This window comes from Lonchura striata, chromosome 2 (assembly GCF_046129695.1).
Source record: "Lonchura striata isolate bLonStr1 chromosome 2, bLonStr1.mat, whole genome shotgun sequence".
NCBI lineage: Eukaryota > Metazoa > Chordata > Aves > Passeriformes > Estrildidae > Lonchura > Lonchura striata.
The window spans coordinates 70,280,836-70,299,327 of NC_134604.1; the positions used below are offsets into that span (position 1 = coordinate 70,280,836).

An 18,492-nucleotide genomic window follows, 5' to 3' on the forward strand; every position below is an offset into this window, starting at 1 on the left:
TGCCTTGGTGGGTTGTGTGGGATGAAAAAAGCACAATACATGCCTTTTCTGTCTGAGACTTGTTTATCTGCGTGACATCCAGGCTGCTCTGGGAGAGCTCTCCTCTTGGTGATTGCTGGCAATCAGAAACGAATCAAATCAAGGCAAAGTTAGAGAAATTCTCCTATACAAAGGGCTACTCTAAAACAAAGCTGCATTTTTGTGGTGCATTGTCCTGGCTCTGTGTGAGTCCTGTAAAGAGACAAAGGCAAGCAGGAAGGAAATCTCAGCTGCTTAGTAAATGCCCTAATTTGATTTATTTTCTGCTCCCTTCCCCCACTCAAACTGTTCTGCTAACCTGTTAGTCCCAACTCAGACAAGTAAGACCTGCTAATCTGATTAGTCCTGACACACAGGAGCAGGGCTGCTGGGAAAAGCTGGACCCTTACAGCTGTTTCAGGCTTCAGCTTTGATCATAACATTATGGGATAGCTCAATGTATAGCGCAGTGTGACAGAAGCCTGCAGCATGCACACAAGTGAGCAGTGTGACCGTCACTGAAGATTTCAGCCCTGGGTCTGAGACCACTGGAATATAAACCATGTTTCGTGTCACCTTCAATGTAGTGACAGAGAAAGTAACCTTCACCTTGGCAGCCTGCCCCTCCGCCACATGGAAGGTAAGCTCAGATATGCATAAAGTAAAAAGGTTGATGGCACCATAAAATGTGCTTCTAAACATTTTTCCAACCTTAGGCTATATTTGAGATATTTTAAGGAGAGGAATAACGTTTTAAGGGAATTGCACTGCAATGCAGCATATGCACAACTGGTTGGAATTAGACTAAATGGATGTGGTTCTAGAGCGCAGCTTACTTGTTGCATTTTAAATGCAACAATATGACTTTTACAATAGCCAAATTCATAGTAATTCTCCTTATTCTGGTCTGGAAATCCCACTTATTTACATTAACAGCAAATTTAGAGAGATATATAAATATAACTCATTTCTGTAAGGAAGGGACAGTGTTTGAGGAGATCTTTCAAGCTTCCTAGATAATTTAGGGTTTCTAAGCATTTGTGAAATGTGTTCCATGGTATGACAAATTAGAGCACAATGTACCACTACAATAAGGGATTAAAAGAGAAAAATCCCTTAGATGCATGGGCTGGGGTTGTGATAAATTTTGGCAGAAGTCAGAAATGCTTTGCACATCATCTCCTTCTCCCATCCATCAATTCAGTTCACATCTTCACTTCATTGAGACACAGATTCCCACCTTGTCTTGAAGAGACTGGCATGGTCAAGATGAGATGGGAACAGTTTTGTTACCTTTCCTTTCTCTTCTGGGAGTGTGTGCTTTCACTGCAATGCAGCTGAGAAGGCATATACTATCTTCTGAAGTGTTGCTTTAAAAGCTTCCTTCTGTAATTTGTTACTTACAGAGCAGTTACTGTAAGAACCTCATCTCTGTCTGTTATTAAGCCTTTCAGATGTAAGACCATTACAAGTATCTAGATACAGTGCCAGAGTAATTCCTCTTGCTTTAGCCGTCCATGATTCATTATGTGGTGTAAGTAGTTGTCATATATCTTTGCTGTCTAATTTTCTCAGTCTTGGGCCTGTCTTTTCTCTTGACTTGTGAGGTAGACACTGCCCAGAAGCTGTTATTAGAAGGTCTTTAAAGGGGCTGGTACAGTGTGGCCCCAGCCAGACCTGTGCTATATCTAGCACCTTGCACTAAATTAAAACATGTCAACCAGGGCAAAGTGTTTTTGGAATAAAATTCATGTGAAATGAATTTAACCAGGTGCTTTCTCTCTGGAGGAGTGTTTATGGTAATATTGCTTCAGTTTCCTTGTTTATTAGGAAAACTTCATTTCCCAAATATGTATTAATTAGCTAGCAATGAAAATATAATTTCAACATAACATAAAATGGCCTTACTAGGCTTGCTAATTGTGTGTTAAAGATTTTTCTCCTTTAATATTAGGACTTAGAACTCTCAGCCTTTAGATTGCAGGGCACTTAGAGGGAATTAAAATGGAAAAGGATCCTGGATCTTACCTGGCTCATGGACTCTCAGAACAGCAAACAGGGATGCAAATATAACCCAGCTGTATGTTGCATTTCAGTGATCATTTATATTAGACATGAGGATATTGTAGTAAATGCCTCTGGAAGAAACTAGGAAATACTGAAAAGTGCACTCTAGCATGCCTTTTCATTTTTCCAGCACTTCTCTTTTTTGAGTAATTTAAATTATTTGACATGTTCAAGGTGCAAATATAAGTAAATGCTCAAAAGTTAAGAAAAACCTGTAGTACAGTATAACTTTGTAAAATGTAGTAAATTTATTGATTAACTAAATAAAAAATAGGTAAGAAGGTAGGCACAGTTATATGAAAAAAACAAGATAGGATGCCATGCAAGCAGAAGAGATGGCTTTCCAGTAGAACTTATATAAGTAATGCAAAGTTAATTTAGGAAAAGCTTTGCAGAAGGAATAAGGGAGTTTTATTGGCCAGCTATTACAGATGGAAAAAATCTGTCATGGTTTCAGGTGTACAAGCCTTCCATTTTGACAGGAGAAGGCTAATGAAAGACTTTCCCCACAACCTCACTTTGCTTATGTCCTTGTGTCAGCCAGAACAACACTGTTATTCCAAGTTAATTTAAATTCTTTAAAGCTGTAAGAGGTCACATCACTGCTGTAGGAGGGAGGACAGAGATGTCTCCTTTCAGATTGCTAAGTCTTTTTCATCAAGAGTAAGTGACCCAGTCCACAGATAACATTGACATGTTCTGCTTTTCCACATAGCACAGCATGACCAGCAGATGAGTCTTGCATGGTATGGTGGGACAAAGATGCTGTGGCAACTCTATACCAGGTGTCTTGAGGCTGGCAGGAACAGAGCAAGTTCTGTCCCAAATTGCTACCTTTCTACCCTATGCTATGCAGTGCCAGTGTTCATTTCCCTTAGAAATTAATTTCTGATTAGAAGTATTGGTGGAAATATTTCACCTTATTTAAATTATCTGGAAAATACTTATTTCTACATATTTTAATGAAAAAACCACAGTATTCCTGCTCCAAACATTTCAATCTGTGGGGCATAAGACCCACTGCTTTTGCAATACAGTGTTTTGAAAAACTAGTTTAATTAGAAGTGGGGAAGGGTATGGACATTGGACAACTAGAGAGAAGTGACAGCTGAAAAGGGCTCAAGTTGACAAGCCCAAAAGGCTCAGAGTTGAACATGGCTGTTCACACAGACACCAATGCCTGAAGGCCAAAGCAAGAAGAATTACTCCTATAAACTGTGAGTATCTTTATCATAAAGCCTGAAGGAGGGGACTGGGCTGGTCTTTCTCACCTCTCTGTTCCACTCTACCTTCTCTCATTTCTCTGCTCCTTAGAGAGCAGGCTGCAGGTACTTCTCAATCTGTTGACAGGTGTGTAGCTGGCCAGCAGAGCAAAGGGCTGAATAATCCGAGATGTGCACGGATTACAAAAATCAGGCTGCAGCTGGTATCAGTTTGGCCAGAATCCCTCTTCAAAGGGCTTTTCAGGTTTTGCTCACTTGAATTACTCTTGCATTTTCAATCAGTTGCTGCTAACATTTGGGGAGACTTGTGTTGTGCCTCTTTGTGTCTACAGCTGCCTTTAAGAGCAGGTAACAAGACGTGCAGCTATTGATATACCTACAGACTCCTACCACTCATTTACTAACCCTTGAACAACTTGCTGCTTAGATAACAACTTGCTGCTTAGATAAATGCAATTCACAGGGTACCAGCAGATTTAGTATCAGAGTGTATTTGTTCATGGAGGCTTAGCTATGCTTGAATCCTATTGATTTTCTCTTACTGTTAGTGGTTCAGCTTTGTTGGATCCTGTCTGAACTGTATGGGAGAAAGCAGCAAAAAAACTGCTGGTTTGTGGCTTTCTATTCAAGGCCAGGATGTTCACTTGACGGGAATCAACCTAACTCGGTGCCAAATGATGCTGCACTTTATCTCCCTGACATGGACAGATAAATGAGCTGGGGGCGGCTTTGCAGTCAGTTGGAGCCTGAGCCGAACGCGCATTGTTGCCAACTTTGGAAAGCTGCACAATGGCCCTGTCTCCCTGGCAGTTACAGCCGTTGGGGCAGGGACCTGTCGCCTGGAAGGCTGTTAAGAAATAATGATGTAAACCCCTCCCTAAGGATGTGGGAACAATGTTCAAATCTTATGAAGTTGGCAATATCTGTGATAAGGAAAGCAGAAAAATCAGGGCCTTAGTGCTCATTTTCTCTCTGCAGTAAGCTGAACACAGTGTGTCAGCCTGAAAAGGACTGGTAGGGAGGTGGGGTAGGAGGCGTGGGAAGTGGGCAGCAGCACACAGCTTTTCTGGCTCAGATTAACCTCCCCTGTTGCTGCTTTGGAAATCTTAGTTAGACTTACATAGAGCTACAGTTGTCTGCTTTCTTCAGCAAGAGTAAGTGCACATTACTGAACCGTCTGTTACTAGTTTGTTGTCATAGTTCCTAAATACACCCCCAGCATTGAAAACCACCACAGTAAATACAGTACAAGCAGAAACAGGCTGATCTATGGATTTAGAGTGTGGAAACAAGGACCAGACCATGAGCAGAAAGGACAGTGAAGTGGTGTCAAATGTCATCCTCATGTGATGGCACCTGAAAGAGCAGTGCAAGAGGAGGGCAGCATGAATGTGGCACATACTGTAAGGGATTATTTGGGCTTGAATTCACTGTAAGGTCCTGCATTGGTCCAAAGAGCTGGTTTGCTGCCCAGATCCTATTAAAGCTGTGGAGGCAGTGGAGATGAGGAGGCTCAGAACTTTTGGGGGGAAATTTTAACTTGTTCTTTACTTGGGCCTTGTTTTCAGCTTATAGAACAGTACATTTCTCCTTGAACAGTAATCACTGTTTTTAACTGTTAAATATAGAGCTACTGAATACTTCCACATCTAATTTCCCTGAAAAAAAAAAAAATCAGAAACTTCTATTGCTCTCAGTTTTAATTTTAAAAGCTTTTTGTTTTTACATAGATTTTAAAGAGTATTCCAACATATACATCAGATACCTGCATATCAGCTTCTATGAACTTTGTTCAAGATTGACAACCGTGTGTGACATGTCTCTTTATATTCTCTGCTTGTGAATGCAGACTCACATTTTGTGTATTTATTACTTCTGGGTGCACCTCAAAGGAGTTTAGCTAGGTCCCTTCCCTCTATACAATGCTCAGAGTCCTGTAACAAACTATGACCCCAAATACTTGTCTCAGAAATGCTGGATGCCACTTCGCAGTAACACACCTCTGGTATTATGATGCCTAATTTTGGAGCTACTGCCATAGAAGCAAGTACTTTTTGAAGTAATGATTTACTATTATTTCCAGCAACACTCTCAGAACTCCATTTCCTTGAGCCATGATGTCAGATCAAGATTTTCTTCCTGTCATATTTCTGAGAATTCCATAGCTCCGTGACTCCTCAAAGTTCTTGCTAGCATAGATTTGCACATCTTCAGAGAGCTTAAATCCTTTCTCCCTCTCTCTCTCTATTGTTCATTATGTATAGCATATATCCTCCTTTGCTAGGGTTTGCTCCTCAATAAAAATATCAGTATTTTTTTATCCCACTCCCAAACCCTTATATGAATATTACTCAAATGAATCAGCAGGTTCTTGTTAAGGCTTCAAGTCATGCATAAAATCAAGTCTGTGATGCTCCTTTGGTCCCCAAGTCTAGTTCACCAGCAGATGGTAGCAAATATCATTTTCCTTCTGAGCTTCGCCTGGCTTTCAGTGAATGAGGAAAGGCCTGGGTGCCTCTTTGGAGTAATTTGTTTCCAGCTAGAAGAAATAAGCTGTAAACAAAGTAGTTGTGCAACATGGAACAAGGAGGATAACCACGGAAACCATGGAAAAATTGCTGCATTTGGGACAGAAGAGCTAAGTAGAGGTCGAAACAAATTCACTGCAGTGACTTGCACTGAATGGCATGAGAAGCATTTTGGTGTCACTGTTATTCTCATGGTGACAAAAAGGGACCATTATTTGCAATGTAGCAAATGAACAACATTCAGGGAGTCACGATAAAATTGAAACTGCTCTGGGTCAGCTCTGCCCGTGTATGTTGACCCTTTGTACTGAAGACATGCTGCTGATTGGCACTTTCTCTCACTCTCTTCTGTACACATCTCATTCAAATGGCTTGTTATGGCAGCAACTCCTTAGCTTCCTTTTCCCAACAAGGGCTAGAATGACAACTGAAATGAGAGAAAATAGAAGGGAGAGAGGGACAGGATAAAGTATAAGGTGCTAAACTGTGGTGTAATTCCCATATGGAAATGTCTCTTCACTTATAAGACAATGCAGCATAGATCTGGGCAAATTATTTGTGGCAAATAATTGGATACTTTTTGCCTATACTCTTTCCCGTTGTACCACCTCTATTTTCAACTGTCTTACTGAAAATTTGAAATTCTTTGACTTCTTATTCACTCTTTAATTCCATAAGCAATTTCTGGGAAGCATTTCATTTGTGCTCATTTCTCCATCCATAAGTGTTTGATGACAAAAATCCTGAGAGTCACCTGACTGCACACTGAAATTGATTTCTATGTTTATTTACTGGAAATAAAAAAACCAAAACCACTTAAATACAATTTAAAATAAGACAATGGCTTTTTATGGGTATAAAAATGATTCCTTCTCTAGTGCTTGCCATATCCTCAAGCTTTTGGAATAGAAAGGGAAAGGAAGCACATAAATTACTGTGCCGTGCTGCTCCTTTCACAGGATGACTTGATCTGGAAAGATCACAGAACTCAAATGGTACTGGCTATACCTCTGTCAGTGCGTATGGCCCTTGCCTGAGGATTTCAGCTGAAGCTGTCAGGATTCTCCTTTGGCCTTAAATCCTCCTATTTTCTTGCAACAACCAGAAATACCTGAATACTTCTGTGCCTTTGGCACGTATAAGTGGCCTGAGTCCTTTCAGCTCCATTGGCAGGTGTCAGTGGTGGTATACTATGTTGAACTGCATGTGTAGGGTACAAAGTCCTCCCAGGGTGACAACACTTGTCTCCCAGAGCTGTGCTCTTGACAGAGGTGATGATCAATCAGTTCAGGGACAACCCAAAATTTTCCTTTGGAGTTTCTTTGCCCATATCCCTTGCAAGCAGATTTGCTGGGAAAGGCCTGGACATTAGTTGACTTTGCAACCTAATTTGACAGAGTTAGAACTAGAAGAGGGCACATTACAGTTTTTGAATGTCATGGTTTGGCAGTATGATAAATCTGCCTGCAGGGACCTTCACATTTCATCAGAAATGCCATGGCCATCTGAAGCCAAGCTTTGATTTAACATAAACTCACTGCTCATTCAAATTTGTTCAAAACCACTGATGGAGCTATTTTGTACTGTCAGGTTCTATGCCCAATCAGGTACAATCTGTCTATACATTTCCATTCTTAGATCTTATGCTTAGATCTAGAAACATCTGCCTCCTACAGATATCACAAAGCCTCCATAGGAGGATGAAACCATTACAGACCTTAAACTCTCTCCTGTGTGGTGTGTTTAATCTGTCTGAACTGCAGTCACCTTCTCAACTCTGACCAAATCCATTTTGTACTTTTGGTGGTGCTTAGATACACCATCATGCAACCACAGGCTAAATGCAGCCATACGGGAAGCTGCTGTCAAAACTGTGAAGTCACATCTCTGCTTGACCACATTTGTGTTCCCAATACACATAAAGATGAATGTGCACATTAAAAAATATTACACTCAAAATGTCTGCATCTACCAATTAATATCAGTGCTACCTTTAGGCATCCTTTACCGGCCTGATGATATATTAGGAAAGCAGGTATTGTGAGATGAATCTGGGTAAGAAAAAGGAGGAAAAGAACAAATGTGAACTGAAGTTTGTCACTGGAGAGAATGATTAGAAACCCAGTAAACTGCAAGTGGGAGTTTCTAGGTTCTTGTTGAACATGAAGGAAGGTTGCTTAGAGCTCTATGGAGACTGGAAAATATGATGGCACAGCACCAAAACAGAGGCATGTGTATGGGAGAATTTGGGATTCTGACCAAAAAGAATAACCTTTATATGAAATACTGATTTGATGAGAATACATTATGAATGATAGAGTAGCTATGTGTTTTGCCCTAGAGATTCAATTTCTGTTCCAGTGCAGATGTTTCACTCTTGGTAATCACAGTAGTGCTGGGGTATTATAACTCAGCCACTTTGTGTCTTACTTAACAGTACATGAAGGTCTTCTTGCTATTACTGTTACACAGTGAGCAGTTAGAAACGTAGGGCAGCATGTAGAAATCTTCTTCCACAGTGCTAATTCATTCCTCTTTATATAGTATGGATTGTCTTAGTGTAATTAAAAGCATCCTAAATGCTTTACAAAATATAAAAAGACATGGTCCTGGCCTACAATGCTTTCTGCTTTAGTTCAGATATGACAGGAGATATGTGAGAAATGAGTGAGATGGTGCAGGAAAGAGTGAGACCCAGAGTTCCTCTAAAGAGAGCACTCTGGTACAATGTTTATACAATCCAAGCATTAAATTATGTCCATCCCCCCCCCCTCCTTTTTGAAGTTAGCATAACTTTTTTCAGAAGCAATTGTTGTATGATGTTAACTGGCACTGAAAGAGTTTTGACTGACGACAGCTTCATTTTTTACTTTTGATAAGAGCTCTTGTGAGTCACATCACAACTTGGGGCATTAAAGAAATATTTATCAATTTATCTTAATATGCCATACTGTAAATCAGAGTGATTTACCTGCTGCTTTAGAAGAACTTCAGCAACCCCTGCAGCAGGGAGAGGCACCTCCAAGTGCTTGGGGGTGGGCTGTTAAAAAACCACATATTGCATACATCCTTAACTCCCAATATGGCCATAAAATGCAGAAGAGATATTTTCTGAGATGTACTCTGTTCAAGTTTCTTATAAGGCCATCAAATTCTAATCAGACTAGTAAAAACTCCAGGGGTCTTTGCAAAACTGGTCTCAGCAGCAGGGAATGTTTAGTGGTATCTTACTGCTGCATTGACGATAACAGCAGTTCTCATAAAAAATATTTCCTGGCAACACCTCCTCTCTGAGAACCAGAAGAAAACTGTAGCTTGAAAACCTTTATTTGCAATTGGGGAAAAACAGTCCTTTGCCTTAGTGAGCTTCTGGCAGTTAGTGAGGTTCTGCAGTGCAGTATTCATCTGCTTTCCAAGGAAACAGGCCAGATTATGCATGTGATTGTGGATCATACTGTGCTGGTTCCGCCGCTGTTACTGATCCTGAGGGTTAGGAAATACAGGATATTACATGGATTTCCTCACTCTCAAGATAGGAATGTATCCTTCCTAGTGGCCATGGAGTCTCTCTGTGATCAGAGAGGAGGAGTGGAACATCTTCCTTAGGCACTTTGGGTTCAGGGACAGAGGTGACAGACAGGCACATCTAACTCTCTGGAAGAACCATGCTACTTACTTCCTTTCATGCCTTTAAGCATCCCTCCCTCTCTCCTCTTTGACCCAGCAGTCTTGTCTGTCTCTGATTTAGATGTGACCAAATCAAAATCCTAACATCTAGCACTTTCCAAGGGAGGATTTCAGAGGATTGTATTGATGGTGGCAGTGGGTATTCACTTAATGTTCATGAAGAAATATTTACATTGTACAGTGATCAGCAAGCAGGGATGTTAGACATTAGCAAGGATGGATATTAGATTGGATCACCCTGGTGGTCACTACATTTCCTTTGGCTCTAGTTTCCAGCACCCAACCTGAATGATGAGACTAACCAATGTAGGGGTCCAACATATTTGTCAAAATGCTCTCAAAGTCCCATTGTTTAACTCCATATGGAATTTAATTAATTAGTGGTTCTGAACATTATTCAGCAGCACACTGGCTTCCACTGGCCAGCCTCAGGCTTGTCTTGTGCCATCTTTTCAGACTGTCTCTCACAGCCAGGTCTGGAAGGGGATTGTAGGCAGTGCTGAACCTATGCACAAGTGAGGTGGAATTTTTTAGCAAACATTCTCCATGACAAGCTCATTCTGCTTGCTTTACTTATTTCCCAGTCTAAAGTTGGGACATTTCACCTCTCTGTCATTATCTGTTGTCTCATTTCCAGGTTGAACTAAACTAAGGGGAGCTGTACACCTTCCACTACTGCTGTGTGGGCTCTGTAGCAGGGAGGGGTTCTGCTGGTCCTGCTCACATGACACATCTTTCAGTAAAATGGTTCTGGGAAGAAAAAGCTGCGCTTGAAAGAGGAAACTGGAGTGAGCAGAAAGTTTTTCATTTAAAGTTGGCAAATTGCTTGATAAAAGGAATGAAACAGTGCATAACTTAGGGTGTAGAGTATGTGGTGTGACAGACTTCTTGTGATCTCTTCTCTATATTGTCACCCTTTGGGCAATAATATCACCAAGCTCTGGAAGAACACTGTAACTCCAAGTAAGCTCAAAGATAAGCTGAGAGGCTTTCGCCATTTAAACCTCTTTAGGGTCCTAATTCATTAACAGGAGATTTACGCAGTGCAAAAGTTACATAAACTGTCCTTTACAGAAAAGTTCTCTTTCTTTTGAGTGCCAGAATTTTACTTCTCTCTGAAGGCAAAGGCATTGCATTGGCATTTCACATTATGGTTGCTACTTCCCTCTCCCAGGGCTCTGAAGCAGTGTTCTGGGAGATCAATGACGTGTCTGTGTGTAGTCTGCAAGTTTGGCTTTGTTAAAGAGTATTAAGGTATATAGAGTTTGATACTTTCTTTGGTTCAACATTAAACAAAGCATTTCTTCACTATTTAAAGCTGCCATTTTGACCTCTATCACTGTATTAGAAAGCAGCAGCCAGCTCAGCTGTTTGCAGGAGTTTTTTGCCTTCTACAAACTCAGATTATCTGTTCCAGTAACACTCTATTATTGCACACTATTATAACCATTAACTAGTAACTCTTCAGCACAATGAATCTCTGTACTCTGAAGAAACTAGAGCACTCAGTGGGTTCAGTGCCCATTACTCAAAGGATTTTGGACCAGGGTTTGTCCCTGAATTACAGAAAACATGAACCATCTGGAAACTAATCATGCAGAATTCTCTTTAGTTACCAAGTCCTTGAAATAACCACTGGTTTTTCATAAGAAAGAAAAGGTCTTTGCAATTTCATTGCAATGTTTTTCAGGAAAATGGGTAAGTGGGCACTAAGTACAGGCTATAATGGCTGACGAGTCTCACTAAAGAAGATCCATAAGGACCAGCTATCTAGGTTAGGAGACACAGTATTTTCACTTCTGGAGGAAGGCTAGGAAGGTCTGTGTTTGTGCTTAGCCTTCTTTTACTAGACAGAGTCCTAAACTATGTTTCTAAACTATGGGCCTGGCATGCTCTGCAGGTGGCCCCAAACCCCTGGTCCTTCCATCATCTTTATAGGCAGGCAGTGGATCCCACCTAATCATATTTCACCAGTGAAAGCTGTGTGATAGTTCAAGGCCTGGAGGGGCAATGATATGTGTACATTTGAGTCTTATCTCAACAAATATTCACTAGGCATACAGAGGATGGACTTTGATGCAAGAGTGGGAAAGATTCCCAGATTCCAGGTTAGTTATTGTCAAATATCAGATTTATAAAGCAGAAGAATGACTTTTCTACCTGTAAGCAATGCACCACTCATTTGTCCAGAGACTGAAGGACTGGTTGTCTCAAATGATGGATAATCTGAGCTACTGTGTTTCTGAACCTAAAAATGTTACTAACGAGCATTAGTCATGAGGGTGACTAATGTTCTTGTTTGTGCCAATGTTTAGCCAGTCTGAAAAGATGTAGATTCAGTAAATGATCTCCAGACTTTGAGAATCTGCCCAGTTCTACATCCAAAGCTCACTAGCAAGAGGGAATCATTTATGCCACTCTCAAGTAAGAAAATAATGGAGTGAAAGCATTAAAGTAATAAGATAAAAACCTGGCTCTAGCCAGGGTACAGAAAAATACTCAGCTGATTTTGCAAGCTGGTCTCCTCTCAGTTGCATTGCATACACTGGAAGATAACTCTTGCCTTAAATGGAGGGCACCATTTATAACACCCATAATTTAGAAAAATTCAGACATAAAGCATCATGAATAGTTCAGTAACATGACCTGAACCACTTTGAATTTCAGCTGTAAAACTCAGAATCCAAGATTGCAGACTGAACTTTTCTGATGAATTAATTTTCCCCAATTAGAGATTTCATAGCTTGTGTTGTGAGCAGTTCAGTTTGTTCCACTCATTATGCTTTGTAGTTTTGTCAGCAGTACAATTTACTGCAGCCTGTCCATGTGTAGTGAATCTATAATGAATTATGGAAATTTGCTGTGAAAGCCTGACCTTTTCCAGAGTTTGTTTCATGGTTTTCCAGTACTTCGTTCTCATGCACTTCAATGGTCTAGGCAGAATGAGGTGGTTTCAAATATTGTTAAAGAAGTTCACTTAGAAGTCTATCTAAACAGAAGAAAACTCATCCTTACAAAGATATTATTTCCTTCTGCCTAAAGCAATGCAAATATTATACTAAAGAAAAACTTTGGAGAACATAACAGGCTACTCATTAGGTTTTCACCAAGGCAATTAGAGTTCTTGCAAACACAAAAAGTGTTTAAAGTTGTCTGCTGGTCTGATATATACTGCACAGCATGCGGTCATCATTAATGTGGCTTTCAAAAGCTCAGAAGTGTGGCTCCATTTTCTCATATATCCTGAAAATGGTTTTTATCTCAGTAATTGTATTAGTGAGATGCATTGAAAAGGTATTGTAAATTGAAAGATTCTTTCTGAAGCAGATAATTAACCTGGGAAGGGAATCCTCTGATTAGTTTATATGGCCTCTGTTGGGCATAGGGTTGAATATCGCAGCTGGTGAAAGTATATTGTGCTCTGGACATTTGTGATTTGATATAAAGCCTTATAAATCGAGGGAGAAGTTTTCCCGGCTTTGGATCACTTTTCTGATATCTAATTCAATATCAAGTCACGCTGGATCCATTTCCTAAACAAAACTACTGGTATAGACAGATAACAAAAGGAGCTTCTGTATTTTTTTAGGCAAGCAAAAAGGGAGAAGATTTGCTTCAGAAACCTTGAGATAATGTCTAATGTTCAAAGAATCAGAATGGGTATGCAGATAAATCTTCTTAAGATTATTATGGACACAGTATGTTAAAATTTTTATAACAGTATTCCTTGATTTACTGACAGCATGGTCAGACAGGAAGCACAGATTAACTCTTAAGTTACATAACTGCAGTGCAATTTAAAATCCTTTGCTCTGAAGCTGATTTTAGCATATATGTTTACAAGACTTCATAAGGGATTAGAAATTTATCTCTTGGCCATTCTCTTCTTCCAGGTAAAGGAATAATCTTCAGCTTTAGAATACCCAGGCTGGACCATTTGTGCTTCTAAATCTGACTGTCATAGGACATTTAGAAATCTGTGAAATCAGACCTTAATAAAGAAGCAGAAATTACAGAGCTAGTAATGCGACAGGAGATGTAGACATCTAAAGGGCCATCTGCGCTGAAGACCTTTAATTTTTATAATGTTGCTATGTCAGTGAACCTCTTGAGGTTAATGAACCATTCCTTGGTGCTGTTGTTAATCTACTAACCTACAAGTACAGTTTGCAGCATTGGAAGTCCTGTTGTGCCCCTAGGTAAAATCCATGTATATGAGAGGTTTGCTAGCACCACAAGTAGTCAAGGGTGATGCTGTTTCAGTACAGGGGGCTGGGTCATCTCCTGTCTTAAAACTTCCTAGTTTTAAAACACATTTTGTGTTTTAAACTTACAACAATTGCCCATTCAAAGGGAAGAAGACAGCAAAAGGGAACTCACCTCATCTACTTACAGCATTACTTGATTTGAAGGCTAAACAAGCTATTGCTTGAAATAAACCTATCAAATTGGGCAGGAGTTGTATGCTTGTGTAGGGAGAGGGACAGATACACTACTGCACTCACCTCTTGCTTCATAATTGCAGACTGAATTGTGATGAACCACAGTAGAAATAGTATCAGGGACAAAAACACATGGGCAAAAATGCTGACCTTTATGGCATTTGGTGCATTCTGGCTAATCTATGCATAGGGGTGTTTTAATATTTACTTATCATGGTAGTGTTTTATATTCATAAAATATGTTCATAATGGGGCTGTATTCTGTTAGATGTTATCTATGTAGATGTGAAGAGTTTCTGCCCTAAAGGATTTATAAACCAATAATTCTGGTTCCGTTTAAATAGATGTTATTTAGTAAGCAAAGCCTTTGGAAATCTGTTTCTGTAGTGACTTCTATATTTTCAGATATGCTGGGAAAGGAGCTTCCTGAGCTCAACCAAACTACTGACCAACTTGTCTGATAGCTGCTACTCAATATCTTTATTTCCCAGTGACCAAGGTTTGTTTCACCTGGGGCTGAAAGTTCAGGAGCTTGGCAGGCTGTTCCTGTTAGTAGAGCTCCACTAGATCACAAAGGGAACTCTTGTGGAAGCCAGACTGCATCATCATGTTTCACCCTTGCTATCCAAGCCAGCAGCAAATTCATTTAGTTTATAGCCAAGAAAGATCTTGCCTATGGTGGGGAGTGGGAAATTGTTTTGTGAGTAATTTTAAATGGTCTTAGTGCCAGGGATTTTTTTTCTTTTCTTTTACATGCCACGGTCTTGGTTTTAAGGAAATTCTTTTTGCTATTTGATGTAATTTTTCCTTTACTGATCTTTATCATTATGTCTATATCAAAAACTACCTGGATGTAAAATCCTAAAGCACCTTTTTCTGCAGTTTATTTTCAAACAAACTACTTGAAAAAATAGATTTTTGAACAGATTTTATTATTGACCCCTGAAACTATACAATCAATGGCAACTGCTCATGAGTTGGTCCTTATCTTTGTAAAGAATATACTGCTAGGATTTTTTTTTTCTTCTATGATCTTTAGAACTAGCTGAAACCTAAATTATTCAATTGCAACATAGATTGTGTAGAAAGGTGTGGAAAACATTAGCAATGATCAAGGGACAACTTACTTGACTTCCAGTAAGGAGATATTTTGCTACCAGATGTGTTCATACTCTTTGCAAATGTATTTTGAGAGTTTACTGAATATTGCTTGCTTTGTAATGACATAACATTATGTTTTATGAACTCCTGAAACAGAGATTTCCTTTAACAAGACTTAGGGCCCATTACAGTAGAGGTACAGTTCTATGAACTTACAACATGCAGGTTTTCCACCAAACTCAGCTCCTGCCACAGAATTACATTTTGGCGTACAAAGATAAGCCAGTTCTGCTTCTGTCTGTCCTTAATGCAGTGGACTTGTGATATGTTGGTTCAGTATTTGTGAACTGGAACTATCACTGTAGGTGGGCGATTTGGACTCAGTGTGGTGGGAGTTGCTGTAGCTCTTTGGTGCAGTAGAATCCTTAAACATCTGACAGTGTTGTGTCTTTGGAATATTTCTCCTCAAGATGAGGGATGATTTTTTTTTTTTTTTCCAGTGTTACACAAAAGAATAAACTCACTTTTTTTTTTTTTTTTTTTTTTTTTTTTTTTGAGGTATTTTGATACTTCTGCATTTGTTCTTCAATAAAGCTCGAAAGTGTGGAGGAGACTGAAAGTTAACCAGACTGAGTATATAAACCTTTCTCTTTTGCCACACCGTAAAATACCCGTTTCAAATCAAGTTACAAATGGTCCTTTAAGACAGATTCATTCAAACGTGCTCTCTCAACCCTATTAAACCCGTCATCTTCCCCGGAGTGGGGATAGGCACAAATCAAACGCACAGATCACCATGACCCTGGTCATCGTGTGGGAGTTGAAAACCCATCTGATGAAGGGTTTGTGAATGACCTTTCGCTTTGTACCAAGCTGCATCGCACTCTCCAGTCAAATATCCGTTTAATCCTTAACCTAGTGCAGGTGAAGCTATTTGCTCGGCCTGCGCCGCGCGTGCGAGCCCCGAATTCCCGGCGGGAGCGAGCTGCGCGCCGGGCGAGCCCCGCGGGCTGCAGGGAGCGGGAGCGCCGCTAGAGGGCGAGCGGGAAGCGCTCCGCAGCGCCGCGGCCACGGCGCTCCCCGGCCGTCCTCCTGCCCCCGGCCCCGTGCGCCTCGTGTGTGAAACCTGGGCTTGTTTCGGAGCCTCTGAAGCAGCTTTTGGTTTGGGGTTTGTTTTTTTTTTTTTTTTTTTTTTCTTTCTTTCTTTCTTTCTGACATTAACAGTATGATTTCTTCATGAAGTTCTTCTCTTGTTTAGCTTCTCAAAGAAGAGTCAATGAGTCACATCGAGTCACTGAAGCATTCCTGGAATTGTGCTTCTTAGACGTTAGAAAATGTCAGAACAATAACAGCATTTTCCCTCAGTACTTTTGGAAGAGTATGAAATATGAATCCTATTAGTTTAAATAATTCTGGTATTGGATAATTGTACTGGTCACAGATTTTATTTTTTCCCTTGATGCCACGTGTTGTAAAGTTAAGTTGAAACAATAGGAAGACCGAAGGAAAAAAGTAGCATGGTATCCTGTGAACACAACGGTATCATTATCTTCTCTTTGTTTTCAGAAATAACCTAGTGAAAGGCTCTTTCAAAGGCTAAATGGCTTTGTTGAATCCTTTCTCTGAATCTGTTTACCAGCACAAAAGACTTCAGCCTAAGAATCTACACAAAACCCTGAAGAACAAGGACAAATGGAACAAATGTTCTGCCGATCTTGTGCTATAATGTAGCACAACTTTTAATGTGTGCATCGCCAGGAGATGATGTTTTTGTGTTTATAAAGGTCAGGATTTTGGTACTCTGAAATCATGATGATCTGTTTCTGATCCTTTCATTTAGTGCATATTAAGAAGTGATAAATCTGTAAAATTTGCTTTAGAAGTAGTAGTACATTTAAACATTCTGAAATTATTTAGCTTATCAGTATATTAACTGAATGACATTTCTACTTCTCTTTGCAATTTTCCCTCTGCAATTAAAGTACTTTATTTATTTTATGTGACTCTCCTTCAGAGTTTGTACTTCAGCTGCTTTTAGACAACCTCTTAAGGCAACAGTAGTTTGAGCCTTACATTTTCCATCAAACTTCTGACTACGTTTGGAAAAACTAACTTCTACTAATGCTGACAGTAGGATCCATGTGTATTTTTCAGTTGGATATATTACCAGCCCCTGTAGACATGATGTTTCAAATTCAAAGCCAGAGTAACTACACTGTCTGCATTATTTGTTCTTATTTCACCCTAATCCAGAGCGATGGTGAACAGATGCAACATGTTTCTTTTGATCAATTATTTCCTGTCCTCAAAGGACCTTGTGAAATTGCCTCTCCTTCCCATTTCCAGATGGTCATCCAGAGGTTCAGTTGAATTAGGTTTTGAAAACATTAAACATTATCTCATTCCATTCCTTGTGATTATGTTTTTATGACTTTATGAGAAGGGCTTGCTGCACACTCTCTGATCTGAACACAGACAGTTTTTGCCTGGGACTTGGATAGTACCATATCCAAGTTGTCCATGAAATTTACCCAATATTTTTGCAGACAAATTCGTCATGACTGATCTAGTAATGTAGAATTTATGACAGTATCTTTTTGCTCCAGGCAGCTTTATCTTACTATATCTCTCAGGGTTTTCAGTCCTTCCTGTCACAAACTAGTGGATATCTGTGTGCTAAAGCTTTGGTGTTATTAACAGTAGGTATAAGACATATAAGACATACATTTTGGTGGTCCAATGGTTTGTTTTGCACACTGACTTGGAGAAAATGCTGGAAGCAATACTTAATAAATTTTTCATTGGTAAGAACTTCACTAGCTATCCATTTTCTTTTTCATGTCCACACAGTTTCCATAGAAAGTTTGTGATGTGGATCACAAGAACTGGCTTTGACAGGCCTCCTATTAATGTATTTCAAATGTGGAGAACTACGGAGGTTTCTGTTTCTCAAAATATTTCCATGGATCATATTCTGATTAAAAATGTATGTATCCTATTATGTGCATGAGCTGTCTCCCCTGAGATGTGAAACTTGTGACCTACTTTTAAAACAGCCCTAGTGCCGTTTCCCAAGTTCTGCTGGACTCTATTTTTCAGTATCTGCAGCAATTTCCTGCACTGTGCTGGAGTCTGCTTTGGATGTGACCTGCTGCCCACACAGTACCTCTTGCAATCATCCATCTTTATGTTGGCAAACTTCCACTTTATGCCAACATTCCTGCAAGAACAACCGAAGAATGACACTGAATCATGTCAAGTCACCATAATTCTTGCTCAGTTAAAGAGATTTATTTTAATGACCTGGAGCTCTGGACTCCATGAAGCATCTGGATGGCTGGGCCCTTGTTCCTCGGCCTAGCTGGATGATTTCATGAATCTGATGCAGAATTGAGCTCATTTATCTTATTCTTCCTTGTGTTCAGG

At 39.9% G+C, this 18,492-nt stretch overlaps 1 protein-coding gene across 2 annotated transcripts in view; it reads left to right on the forward strand.

Moving 5' to 3' along the window:
- Positions 1-274: 274 nt before the first annotated feature.
- Positions 275-18,492, forward strand: part of SPATA13 (spermatogenesis associated 13) — a 146,287-nt gene continuing 128,069 nt past the window's right edge. The window contains exon 1 of one of the 2 annotated variants that reach the window (XM_021530636.3): positions 275-658. In XM_021530636.3, coding sequence (XP_021386311.2) covers positions 581-658 — 78 coding nt within the window. In that variant the 5' untranslated portion in view covers positions 275-580. The remainder of the gene's footprint in view (positions 659-18,492) is intronic. The other variant, XM_021530641.3, reaches the window with a different exon arrangement.